This window comes from Oryctolagus cuniculus, chromosome 1 (genome assembly GCF_051225735.1).
Source record: "Oryctolagus cuniculus isolate XC-2025 breed Fujian yellow rabbit chromosome 1, ASM5122573v1, whole genome shotgun sequence".
NCBI lineage: Eukaryota > Metazoa > Chordata > Mammalia > Lagomorpha > Leporidae > Oryctolagus > Oryctolagus cuniculus.
Window position 1 is genome coordinate 230,998,162 of NC_142867.1, and position 12,889 is coordinate 231,011,050.

General features: G+C 60.2%; 1 protein-coding gene across 27 annotated transcripts in view; it reads left to right on the forward strand.

Annotated features, from left to right (window-relative positions):
- RALGPS1 (Ral GEF with PH domain and SH3 binding motif 1) overlaps nt 1-12,889 on the forward strand; it is a 264,237-nt gene that overhangs the window by 190,841 nt on the left and 60,507 nt on the right. For 3 of the 27 annotated variants that reach the window (XM_089320179.1, XM_089320184.1, XM_089320181.1), the window contains exon 1: nt 1,681-2,050. The exons of the other annotated variants lie outside the window; for them this stretch is intronic. In XM_089320179.1, the coding sequence (XP_089176305.1) occupies nt 1,951-2,050 (100 nt within the window). In that variant the 5' untranslated portion in view covers nt 1,681-1,950. Of the gene's footprint in view, nt 1-1,680; nt 2,051-12,889 lie in introns of those variants that run through there. 27 annotated transcript variants of the gene reach the window in all.

Here is a 12,889-nt window from a genome sequence, read left to right on the forward strand (position 1 = left end):
AGGGGTTGTACCTTGAACTACCTTGTAATTAATAGCAGCTGAGTTGGGCAGAAAGCTTGGGCTATCTCTGGGTGAGAGAAGGGTCCAGTCAGGCTGCCCCAGAGGACAGCTGCTTTGCTTGCCCAGCCCTCTTCTCCCACCACGGCCATGCAGAAGGGCCCCTGACCCACCTGGTTCAATCATGGCCATGCCCAGCAGACCTGTCTGGGCCAATCACTGCTCGTCCTGCCCACCCCACCCCACTGGCCCACGGCAGGCCCTTGGAAGCCGGGGAGAAGGGTTACAGGGCTGTGGGGAAACACACTGCCAGCCCGTGGCTGTACGGGGTGGGGAGAGCAAGGAGTCCAGCTAGAGAGGCCCCGGCCCCAGTTCCTGGGCTGCCCGGAGGCCACCTGGATTTTGTCTCGCAGTCTCTGCTCTGTGATTCTAGGATTCTCCTCCTATTCTTGCAGTCCGTCCTCGTGAGGCTGCTTCCGGATGAGTTTCTGTCACCCACAACCACAAGGATTCTGACTTTCCCGCTTGGTTCCAGCTAAGAAACCTCTGCCGAGAGCCCTTGTCAGGCCAGCTCCTGGGCTGGACCCTGGGGAGGTGACCGTGAGCACAGCAGGTGTGGCCCAGAGGCCAGCGGTGGGCCAGGTGCTGAGGAAGCAGCCGGGCAGAGGTGAGGGGTGGTGCAGATGCCAGGCGCTGGCCGTTGGACCTTGAAGAATGCGAGGCCTTGCCCAGGCACAGGGGCAGCTGGGAGACTGCCTGAGTCTGCATTTCTACTGTATGGACCACACATTCTTGGGCATCAGAGCTGGAAGTTCCAAGTTCGCCCCCTTCCCCTCTGCCCCCCAGTTTACCTAGGAGGAAACCCAGCTGCAGGGGTGGGCAGCCACCTGGCCACGATTGCACTTCCAGTGGGGCCAGAGCCGAGACAGAAGCCAGGACCCCGGATCCTGCTCAGTGCCCTCATCGGGCCCCCATGGAGAATGAGGCGTCCCCGCCAGGGGAGCCAGGAGCCCCGAGGACAGCTTGAACACACATAATTGCAGGGCATGAGGCGGAACACAACCCTTCCCGGGAGCAGGGTCACCTGGGGGCAGGAGTAGGCGCCAGGCAGGCTCCCAACTCGCCACACACGTGACGCCAGCAGGGAGCCCTTCATGGTGCCATCTGTCAGCCTCTGAGGACAGAGTCCATGTGCCCCTGCCTGCTGGCCGTGTGACCTAGGGCATCCCAGCATCTCAGTGCCCACGTCTGGGAAGTCGCAGCCTCAGAGGGCTGTGTGCAGACTCCACGGAGCTCGGTTGTGCAGGCCAAGCCCAGTGTGGCGTCCGGCAGGAGCTCAGCTCAAGGTGGTCATGGCTGTGCCGCGCTGCCTGGTGCCAGTGGGTAGGGAGCCCTGGCACTGGCCCAGACGGAGTCTGAACTTGGCATGTTCTCGTTCTGGTCCTGGTTTAGGGTTTGCCCAGGCCCACAGGGAGCCCTCTGTCTCTCCCTGTGGTTTGCTGCCGGCGCTGGGTCCGGCTTCTCAGTGCTGTCCTTACAAGGGATGGAAGACGATCCTGCCCGAGAGACAAGGCCAGACCTCAGGGCCAGCAGTGGGCTGTCTGGGCCTGTCCTGCCTCAGAGGAGGCCTTGGCCTGTGTTGACACAGGGCACGCCTGGCCGGGCAGGAGTCGACAAGCCACCTCGTGTCCCCGTCCCCAGGAGACTGCTGGCCCCGCCCGTGGCTGGAAGAAATCCCCAGACCTGCCGCTCGCGGTCACTCTGATGAGGTCTGACCGTCAGGGCTGAGGCCAACTCCCCTGTGCCAGGCCACCACCCAGTCTCCCCTTTCTCAGGAAGGGGGTCCCTTGCTCGGTGCTCGAGCCCAGCCCACCAAGTGCCCGGCTACACCGCTGCTGTAGATGTCCAGATGGACAGCGCCGGCCACAGACGCGTGTCAGGAGAGAGTGCCAAATGGCCCTGGCGTGTCCCAGCACATGGGGACTCTGCCCCGGGCCATGTGACCCTGCGCCATGGGAGCAGGGATGGGTGACTCAGCAGGACAAGGACAAAGGTGAGGAAGAGTGGGACCTTCCCCCCCAGGGACCTGGGTCACACAGGCGGGGTGCCGCCTGGGGTGTGCAGCCCAGCAAGCGGAACAGCTGCTGGGAGGGACCCCCAGGGGGGCAGGGGCCAGGCACTGTGACCGCCGGCCCGGGTTCTCTGCACCTTTTTGCTCAGTTTTCCTCTTTAAATCTGTTTTGTTCATCTCTGTGACCTCAAGGGTTTGGGGTGCTGGAGTTTCTCTAATACGTGTGCAAAGCAGAGGAACCACCATCGCTGGCCACCCGTGTCCTCCGAGAGGACTGTGCCCACCTGGGGGGCGTGGACGTGGCACGGGTGTTGTTGTCACGCTGATTTTCGCACAGTGAGCCCTGACACGGGTTGGCGTTTCTGTCTCATTCCTGTGGTCGCCGTTCTCACCACAGTGAGCCTGTTGGAGGACGGGGGAGGGCTCTGCCTCGCCTGTCGCCGCCTCCTCTCTGCCCACTTCTCCGTTTCCCACTTCTGCTCCCGGCCTGAGTACCGCGGAAGGCAGTGGGACAGCTCTGTCCCTGGCTGATGGAGTCAGATGCGCGGGCCACGGCTGTCTATTCCCACACCCAGAGCCATTCGGGCACCGGCTTGACGCGATAGCTGTGATTATCTGTGGCAAAGAACGACCCAGGCGGGGCTCAGCGCTGGCCGACAGCCTTGTCCACCTCCTTGGGCTTCTCAAAAGGCCTCTGGGGGCCTCCGGCCCTTCACATGGTGCCTTGGCGTCTACTGGGGGAGGAACCCTTGTACGTCCTCAGACGGGTGCAGCCTGGGACCGCCTACCTCCAGGACGGTGCAGCCCACAGCACCTACTCGCAGAGTGTGTGTGCCTGTGTGCATGCGTGTGCATACGTGTGTGTGTATGTGCGGACACGCCTCAGTCCCAGCCTCAACCCCTAGAATGCTTGTTTCACAGTGTTGGACTGTAGGCAGCCATTTTTCTTATGCTTCTAAACAGACAGAGAGAATCTGTTAAACCTTAACAGTTACGACAGAGTATATAGAAACATTAATGATCAGTGCAGACAAGCATGGGGCCAGCGAGGGGGCAGTGCTGGAGGAGAGGGGTGCGGTTGTGCGAAGGGTGGGCAGGCAGGCTTTGCAGGGGGGCAGATCAATGGGAGGGGGGCAAGGGCAGGGAGCCAAGGTGGTTCACTTGGGAGGCAAGGGGTCTGCAGGGTCAGAAGGCTGGGGTGGGGGGCAGCTGTCGGTCGGGGGGAGCTGGCCACCAGTGGGAGTGGAGAGGGTCTAAGGAGCAGAGTACAGAGTGGGCCGAGGCCCCCGCCGAGGAGGCTGAACCTAGGGGTCCGGGGGGATGGCCATCTTTGGGTGGTGGACGCTTCCTGCTGCGGCACCAGCAACCTGTGCCGTGTCCTAGGGTTGAGGTGGGGACGGGCCTGGCCGGCGGTGGCAGGGCCTGGGGTGCTGCTGCGACTGGGGTTCCCATGTCAGAGCCCGACAGGAACAAAAGAGGGAAGAAGTAAACTCAAACTGCAGAGTTCTGTGCCAAGCCGTGATCCCTACTTAGTCAGCCTTCAAGTGTTCAGCCTTGGAAGCTCCTGCTATACAAAGCACCGCCCCCAGCGCCTCTCCCCCCTTGCCCAGCAGCCACCGCGGGGTTCCAGCCCTGGCACGCTCCGGGCAGGCCAGCAGCCTGACCGCTGCCCGGGGCCGCGTGTGATCTCAGGCCAGTGGGCCATGGGCAAGTGCAACTTCAGCGAGAAACTTCGGAGGTTCTCGCGCAGCTGCCAGCTGTGATTGTGTTTTTGTTTTTAATGGCAAGTAAAGGAGAAGCGACGATCCACATCTCCTGGAGGAAGGCCAGTACACCAGTGACACACGCAGGGCATCGTCTCAGAATAAAAGTATTTTTCCCCACCTACGAGCAATTGGCAGCTTTTTGCTGCCATGTCTTAAAAAAAGTATTTATTTAAAATGTTTTGAATATAGATTTCAACCTGAGATGTTAGTCGTTAGTAGTTAGGTGTTAGCTCCACTTCCTCTGAGGTGGAAGTGTCCATGGATATGAACTGGCTAGCCCGGGGGTGCGCGTTCTCAGCCCCAGCCTCACACAGCTGTGCGGATACACAGGGGCGTGGCGTTGAGAATGCTCACTGCTTCCGGTACAGCACCTCGGGGAACATGGGCCTCTGGCCCATCCTCCTGCCTCCTCCCAGGCACTGGAAGGCATTCGGGTGACAGGCAGGCAAGGGCAGTGCAGTGGGTGCTCCTGTCCAGCATTTTGTGCCTACATGGTGGCACAAAATTTTCTGGGTATCCAGGAAATGGGGTGGGGGTGCTGGTCCACTACACCGTGTGCTCCTGGGTGAGGGCCACACGGCACTGCGAGTGTCCGTGCCACGGGTCAGACCACAACGCCAGGCTTGGGGGTCCCACCCAGCCGTGTGGGTGAAAGAGATCCTGGGCTGGTGGTGGGCTGGGTGGTGGAGCAGGAGACTGGGGCCTGGTGGTGGAGCAGGGCGAGATTCCCTAGTGTCTCATGTGGGGCTCGCCGGTCTGTGACCCCCTGCACAGCGAGGGGCTCGTGACAGTAAGACCCCAGCGGTCACTGCACACCACGGGCCTCTTGCCCGGTGCGGGCCCAGAGCGCATGCGGTCAGTCTGTTCAGTAACCGAGAAGGGGCTCATCATTCACAGTGTTAGGGCAAGAAACGCTGTTGTTGGGAGCTTGTGGGCTGTTTATGTTTACATCATCCACGTGTGTGTCTGCAAATAGATGGGGGCACTCCGGTAGGAGCTGCGCTTCCACCCGGACAGTGAATGCCAATCCAGGAGACAGTTGTGTCTTAATTAACTTTGTAAAATACACAAGCGGATGTGTAACTGTGCTGCTACAATTGTTAAAAGCACTGGCGATCCCACTCCGGTACTTCCCATCCCCCGGATTTTTGCCTCTTAGTCTATTTACATGTTCTTAGCTGTTTCGCTGTTGTTTGACATCAGAATGCTTCCAGCTCCTGTTTTGTTTTGCCTCCAACCATGGTAGATTCCCTGGCAATAAATACCTTTGTGTGTATGTTATTTTCCTTTTGTTTAGAATTACTCCCTCTGGGTGAGTTCCTGGGAGTGAGACTGCCCGGAGGAGCCAGTGTTGTCCTCGCTTTGGAATTCCTGATGTTTTTCCCAAGAGCCGCACTGGGCTGTGCTGTCCAGCTTCGCCGCAGCCACACAGGCTCTGCGCGTTGGGTTGATTTTACATGTAATGATGTAATGGTTTTACACGGTGGCTCTTGATTGTTCACGGATGTTTCTCCACGTGGGGAGACCACGTGCCTTTTCTCCCTGTCGCCGCGCTGCGGTCTGCGTGCTGTCCACCCCCCCCCACCCCCACCCCCACCCCCCCCCCGCCGCCCAGATGAATGAGTGAGTGTTGGGGCTGGGCTTCTCCCTCCTGTGTGTGGAAACTGCCCCGGCCGATTTTCAGGAGACAGCTGAAAGATGCTGAAACTAAAAATAGATCCGGTGACACCTCTTCCTTGGCCAAGGTGGTCCCGGTAATGAAAGCACACTCTGTGCTCCCGGGAATGTTTGTGTCTCCTCCGAGGCCCAGAAGGCATCGGAGTTAACGCTGGCTCGTGGAGCCTAACAAGCCGGACGTGAAAGGGGTCCCGCCCCTCTTCTTTCCAGGGGTCCCAGAGTTAAACAGAAGTTTCCCGCAGGGCAGGCTCCCCGCAGGGAGGGTCAGCAGCAGGCTCCTCCGCTCACCTGTGGAGTTGGCCCCAGGAGCGGTGAGGGGTGTGCGAGGCGCAGCGGTGAGGGGTGTGCGAGGCCCAGCCCCACCCCTGCCTGTGCTGGGGCCTCGGCCCTGAGCCAACTCCTTGGGGTCTGAGGCCCAGACCCTCAGCCTCCTCCCTTCCGTGCCGCCCCCTTCTCCCCTCTGTCCCTGGTCCCTGTGACTGCATGGGCTGAAAGCCCACCCTCAGCCCAACAGTCCAGCTGCTTCTCTGCCCCCCACCCCCACCCCATCAGCATCCCCTGGACCCTGCCCCCGCTGGAGCCTTCAGGGACAGTCACACAGGAATCTGAGTTCCTCAGACCATGGCCCTGCACTCTGTCCTCATGATTTTAGGTGACACTGTAGAAAGCTCGTCTTACTTTGATGGCTATTTCTCTTCATGGGATTAGCACGTCAGCTTCATGATTTCACACACACACACAAAAAGGTAGAAAGAGTCTTTTGACTTAGAAGTTCTACTTGATGTGGACTAGAACCAGTGTTCATAGCAGCACTTCCCACAGTCACTCAGTGTCCATCAGCTGACCAAAAGATGTGCACGTGCACACAAGGGAGTACTGCGCAGCCAGGAAAAAGGAGCGCAGTGCTGAGTCATTGTGGGGAGCAACCCGGACTGGACTAAGTTACTGGAATTAAGACTTATTCTATGCATCTGCTTTCCCACAATATGGTGCTGAGAAGGGAAACAGCTTCTACACAGCTGCCTCCAGTTCAACCAATAAACTGTGGGACCTGCTCCTGATTGGAGGAGAGCAGCGTACTCGGCGTGTGGGTAGCAGAGTTGGGATTGGTGGAAGAGGACTATAAAGGAGGAGAGAGACGGCATGCACCAGGAACATCTAAGAGGAACATCTAAGGGGAACACCTGTGCAGCCCCCGAGAGAGCCGGCCGGCGGTGTGCCGCTCCCCCGCGGAAGTGGGGAATGTGGCAGGGGGAACCGCCCTTCCACGGAGGTGGAAGGGACGGTAGCCAACCCGGGAAGAACCAGCAGCAAACCCGGGGAGGGCCGAGCAGACGAAAGAACAGCGCAGGGTCCTGTGTCGTTCCTCCATGAAGAGGGGGAGCGACAAGTCATGCCTGCTCTACAGCCGTGAAAAAGGAGTGCCGCGCTGAGTCATGCCTGCTCTACAGCCGTGAAAAAGGAGTGCAGTGCTGAGTCATGCCTGCTCTACAGCCACGAAAAAGGAGCACCGTGCTGACACCCTCAAGTCCCTTACAACTGCATAACTGATCACTGGCACAAAGCCTGGAGTCCCCTCACTCAAACGGGGCGCAGTGTCACTAGCGATAGGAAAGGATTTGTCTGAGAAATAAAGCACATTTGAAAGGGAGAGAGCGCGAGAGGTTACAGTTGCCTAGGAGACAGCGGAACTCCCAGGCTGCCTCTCCCACCCAGGTGCACCCTCCTGGCTGTGGACCCACCCTGCACACCCCCAGAGGAGCCAGCTCCCTGCTGGGTGCGGGGTCTCCCTGGGAGAGAGGAAGGAGCTGGGCTTGGTCAGCACCAGGCCCTTGAGGACAGGCAGGGGACACTTGGTGGCTGCATCCTGAGAGCCCAGCACCGAGCTCAGCTGGGGCAGCTGCCCCCGACCGTGTGGCAAAGGAGTGGATGAACAGACCTGCCTCGTGCCCGGCACCGCTGCTGGACGCTTGGAATGGACGTATGAGGTGGGAGCAGGCAGGAGCCGAGGCTCAGAAGGGTGAGGTTGCTTACCTAGGGTCCCCGTGGAGTGAGCGCTCAAACCCACGTCCCCACCTGTATGTGCTGCCCTGGGAGCTGAGGGCATTGCTGGCTGCTGGGATACCCCTACCCCAAATGAGAGCTCGTTTCAGCTCTGACTGTGCCGGCGGCTGAGAGAGCAGGCCAGCGTGGGGAGCACGCGCTCCCAAGGTTGCCTCACGCTTCTTCAGCCCTTGCCGTGGATGAAGCAGGAGGTGGCTGGGGTGTGGGCTGGGGAGGGAAGGGATGGAGTGGGGAGGGGACGGCGGGGAGGAGTGGAAGTAGCCCCTGGACCTTTGTGACTCAGAAGACCCTTGTCACTGGTGTCATCTCCATCTCCTGTTACTGAGCAGTCACCGTGTGCTAGGCCCATCCGCACCTCGCTTCACCCTGACCTTGCCTCGGTAGGCGGGAGCAGTATCACTGCCTGTCCCTGCTTACAGAGGATCACAGGGCCAGGGAACCGTCTGAAGGCCACCGAGAACGAGTCCGAGCAGAACTGGCCCTTCCCCCAGCCAGCTGCCTGCAGAGCCCCCACTCTGCCTGGACTGCCCCCCTCCCCGGGACTGCTTGACCCCCCAGCCGCTGCTGCTGTTGAACATGGCAGGCCTCCTGGTTGTCCGCCCTGGGACTGGGCAGCCTGGTGTCTCAGGTGTCCCGGGGTCAGAGCTGAGACCCCTCTCAGATGTGCTCTGAGGTCTGGGGTGGGGCCCCCACTCACCCACCTACAGGGCTCCCAGGAACACCCACCCCATCACCTTCATCAGGCGTGGAAACGGAGGCTTTCCCAAGGCCAGTGGCTGGAACAGCAAGGCTCAAGGCTACAACCCAGCTCTTTCTATCTCCTAGCCATGGCTGGGTGGCCTCCAGGGGCCCCAGGGTAACCCCTGCCCTCTGTTACCCTCAGGCAATTCTGAGAGGCGGAGTCATAGCCCTGGCCTCAAAGGGGCAGCTGTCTTCCTGGGGACTGGAAGCAGCTCCGTCCGTCCGGCCCTCGGGCAGCCAGGTCCGCACCTTGCTCCAGCCGGCCCTGGGCCTCAGGTCTGCAGCACCAGCAGCTTCCTCCAGTGAGAGCACCCACCGCCGCGGGGCCGACTCTGCACGTGCATGTGCGGTCAGATAGGACCAGGACGGCGGTGCTGCGGGCTCCAGAGCCAGACCTGGGCTGGGTGCAATCTGAGCTCTGCCGCGCCCTCACTGTGTGGCCTCTCTGAGCCGCTCTTTCCTTGCCTGTAAAAGGAGGGCTCCGTGAGCTCGTGCAGGTGCAGGTCTGGGCCCAGAGTGCAGGGCCCGTGGTCACTGTTGCTGGCACGCACTTGCCTGTCTCTCCGCACTCTGGTCGCTCAACTTGGGAGCCTCGCTGGGCCCCCGCCTCTCCCCAGGGTCCCAGTTTATGCATTCCTGCTCCCCAGGGCTCCGATTGCTGTCGGGGAGCCCTAACCCAGGGGGAGGAGCAGTGCCCACAGCTGGGCAGAGGCCATTCCGCCTGCACCGTTGCCCCAGGCTGAGAGGGGGTTTTCATCCCTTGTGGGGAGCAGCTCGGACTAGACTGTTACTCGAATTAAGACTTATTCTATGCATCTGCTCTCCTACAGTATGGCGCTGGGAGAGGAGAAAACAGCTTCTACCCAGCTGCCTCCAGTTCAACCAATAAACTGTAGGACTTGCTCCTGATTGGAGGAGAGCGGCGTGCTCGGCGTGTGGGCAGCCGAGTTAGGATTGGCGGAGGAGGACTATAAAGGAGGAGAGAGACGGCATGCACCAGGAACATCTAAGGGGAACATCTAAGGGGAACACCTGTGCAGCCCCCGAGAGAGCCGGCCGGCGGTGTGCCGCTCCCCTGCGGAAGTGGGGAATGCGGCCAGGGGGAACCGCTCTTCCACGGAGGTGGAAGGGACGGTAGCCAACCCGGGAAGAACCAGCAGCAAACCCGGGGAGGGCCGAGCAGACGAAAGAACAGCGCAGGGTCCTGTGTCGTTCCTCCATGAAGAGGGGGAGCGACAATCCCTCAAATGGGCCTTCTCGCCGGTGTCGCCGGGCTGCCTGCCCTTCTCTCTGGATGTGACCAGTGGAGAGTGGCATGAGCCCATGTTTCCATGCCCACGTAGTCTCCCACTTTTTGTGTTGGATGTGCTCACCCTCAGAGAGTTGGCACAAAGCACCTCCCCCCATCACAAAGGGAACTCGTCAGGAACACCCCTCCCTGGGCTGTGGCGGTGGGATCTCCAGGGGCAGCTTGGCCGCAGAGCTCACGGGCGTCAGTGGTCCAGATGGGACACAGGCCGCCCAATCTGCTGGGTCAGAAAGCGAGCGCTCTGGCGGCCTCTGCAGAAGGGGTCCCCAGGCTCGCGGAATCTGGCGAGGGAGCGAGGCTGCGGTGGGCGTGATCTGCTGGTGGTGAATTCAGAAGTTGACCCCTCCTGCTGCAGGGCAGCCGCTGACCACGTGGGCACTGACCAGGTTTTACGGCGTCCAGCATCGAACGTCATCTCTTTGGGTCTTCATGCTTAAGTACCGTAATTACCAGGGGAAAATATTTTTCTTCTTAAAAAAGTCAAAGTAGCCGACAGGTCACCAGATGTCCATCCCGCCTGTGAGAAGCGCCCCTGCCTCCGCCCCCCGACCTTGGGCAGCACCCGGCAGGCCGCCGGTTACCACCGCATCACGCGGGCCGGGTGGGTGCTGGGGTTCAGTGGGAGCCGGGCAAAGGAGGAGGGCCAAGGGTCACTTTTATCATCTTTTGCCTTTTGTATTTTATCTGGATTTTTGGAAGATTTTTTTTTCTGAAGCTCTAATGTTGCGCCAGGGTGCGTCTAGGGTGTGGTTCTCTTTCTGGAGTCTGACCCCCCACCTTGGGAAAGCTCCCTCCCCTGGGTCAGCCCCCAGCTCAGGCCCCTGCCAGCCCCTTCCATGCTTTCTTGCCTTGCTTTCTTCCTTGGCGTTGGGGTAGAGCTTGCCAAGCTGGCTCCCCACAGCATCCGTGATCCAGGTTTCCAAGGTATCCACAGGACTCCTGTGGCCTCCAAGGTTAGTCCTTAAATTCTTGTTGCGTTTTTAGTTCCCATTTATTCTTTTCCTGTCTCACGCATCTCTCTCTCCACCTCATCCTCCTGCAGTGTCTGCTGTGGCGTTTCTCTCCCTTGTCACCTTGTGATGTGTTCACAAGGAACAGAGTCTGGGGTGGGGGTGGGGCTTCTTCCAGCCCCTGGGACACACTGTGGGAGGTGGGCCCTTCCTCCTGCAGCCCAGGCCCCGTGATGGGCAGCGTGTTCTCCTGCGCCCCTTGCTGCATTCTCTTTCCTCCTGACATGTCCTCGCCTGGGGTGAAGTCAGTTCGGCTTGGGGTTCACCCACAAGCAGGCATCTGGGCTCCTGGGTTCTTTCCCGGGAGCAGCAGTGTGCAAACGGATGCGAGGGGGTGGAACACACCGGGTGGGTGGCAGCGTTCCAGAATCCCGGAGCAGCTCCGTGGACAGGGTGCTAGTCCCAGGCCCAAGTTGTCTAGTTTTTCTAGCCTTATGTCTCTGAGTCTGGGGGACAGGCCCTGGGGGTACAAATCGTCTCTGCTTCAAGACCAAGTCCCAACTTGCTCCATTTCGGCCCTATAGAATATAACTTCCTCCCTGTGTTCTAGTAATAAGGCTGTCAGCAGGTCTTAGAAGATTTTCATCTTTTTTGTTGTTGTTGTTCCCTACCTACAAGAATTTTCGTGATGGGACGGCTGGCTGGTGGGGAGCTGTCTGGTCTCCCCTGGAAGGTGTCCCAAAGCTGACCTGTGCCCCCTTCCCCTCCAAAAGTCTGGAATTTTCTTTCTTCAAGTAACTCGGGCACCCACTTTGTCCAAATGCCGTGCCAGCCCCGTCCATGTCCTCACCACAGCCCAGTGGGAAAATTACAGGAACCGTCTCTCTTCCCAGATGAGGCGCCCAAGGCCCGAGGGGAGCAACCCGTTGCCAGGTCCGGCTGCATAAACAAGTGGCAATGCCAGGATTGCCACACACAGGCCTCGAGTCCTTGTGTCGCCCCCAGGGTGCATCCTGAGCCCTGAGTATCACACGTGGCGTAGACGAGGGTGGGTCCCGGAATCCGCGGAGTTCCTGGGCTGGGATCCTAGGGGCGAGGACGGGCTGGGGCAGCGGAGAGCAGACGCGTGAACTCCACAGACACCAGAAACGCGATCCCGCCGTTTCTGCCTCTCGCACCTGTGGTGTCTTTGAGGTCTACATCGTTGGCATCTGAGGATAATTCGCACAAATCGGCAGCGCTGCAGTTTTGCTTTGCTTTTAGCAGTTGCATGCCCTTGGTTGTTTGTGCAGCTGATGTCTGTGTCCACGCTGCTCCTGTGCCAGGCTGTGTGCCTCGGGAGGTCGGAACCCCTGCCTGTCTGGTTCTCCTGCACCCCTGCGTCTGGAGCACGGGCAGCACACACAGCCCTTTGCCATGACGGTGGGCATCGCTGAGTGCCTGGTTCCCCACAGTGGCTTCCTCTCCCTTAGTGACCCGCCTTCCCCCGGCTCCTCTTCTCTTCTAAGTGATCCACGGGCTGCTCTCCTGCCCCACCGTGTCCCCCGATGCTGTGGCCACAGGTGACCTCCTGAGGGTGGTGTCGGCTCCAAGGCCTGCAGGCACAGCAGTGAGCTCTGAGGAGGAGAGGGAGCCAAGGCAGAGTAAGGTGGATACTGGGGAATCTGGGAAGGAGCAAGGGTGCGTCCTCCGGGAGGAGCCCAGGGTCCAGGGGTCCAGTTTGTCACATCATTGCCCAAGGGAGTTGGGTCTAGGCAGGCAAGGGAGAGGTGACACAAGGAACCGAGGAATGGATGGATGTCCGGCCTGAAGCATGATCCCAGCCAGGCATGGCCCAGTCCACCCAGCCCATCCCCGCCCAGCCCACGCAAGCCCAGACCTGCAGCAGCACTGGCTACCTCCAGCAGGCCCCGCTGGTGGGCCCGGGTGAGATCGGCCTCCAGGCATGGTGGGGGGCAGCGCAGGCCGACTGTGGAGTAGGGCTGAGAAGGCAGGACTGGTTCTTGGGCCAGCTGGATGCGGCTGGGCTAAGTGCCTTGTGTCCATAGTGTGTTCTAGAGGAGGGTGGAGCCCACAGAGCCGGCCTCACTGTGGAACAGGTGGAGAGCAGCTTCCCTCCCACCGCTGGGAGGACGGGGGGGGGCAAGGGGGGGGGTGTCGCGTCCTTTGTCTTGGCTGAGAAAAGCAGGGAGAGATGCAGCACCCAAGCCCGAAACCTCAAAGAAGTCGTCGGATGCCTGCCTGCCTTCCATAGGAGCCCAAGGGGCCCTTTGGTCTGGCACATCAGCAAAATCAGGGAAGAGCTGTCTACAAG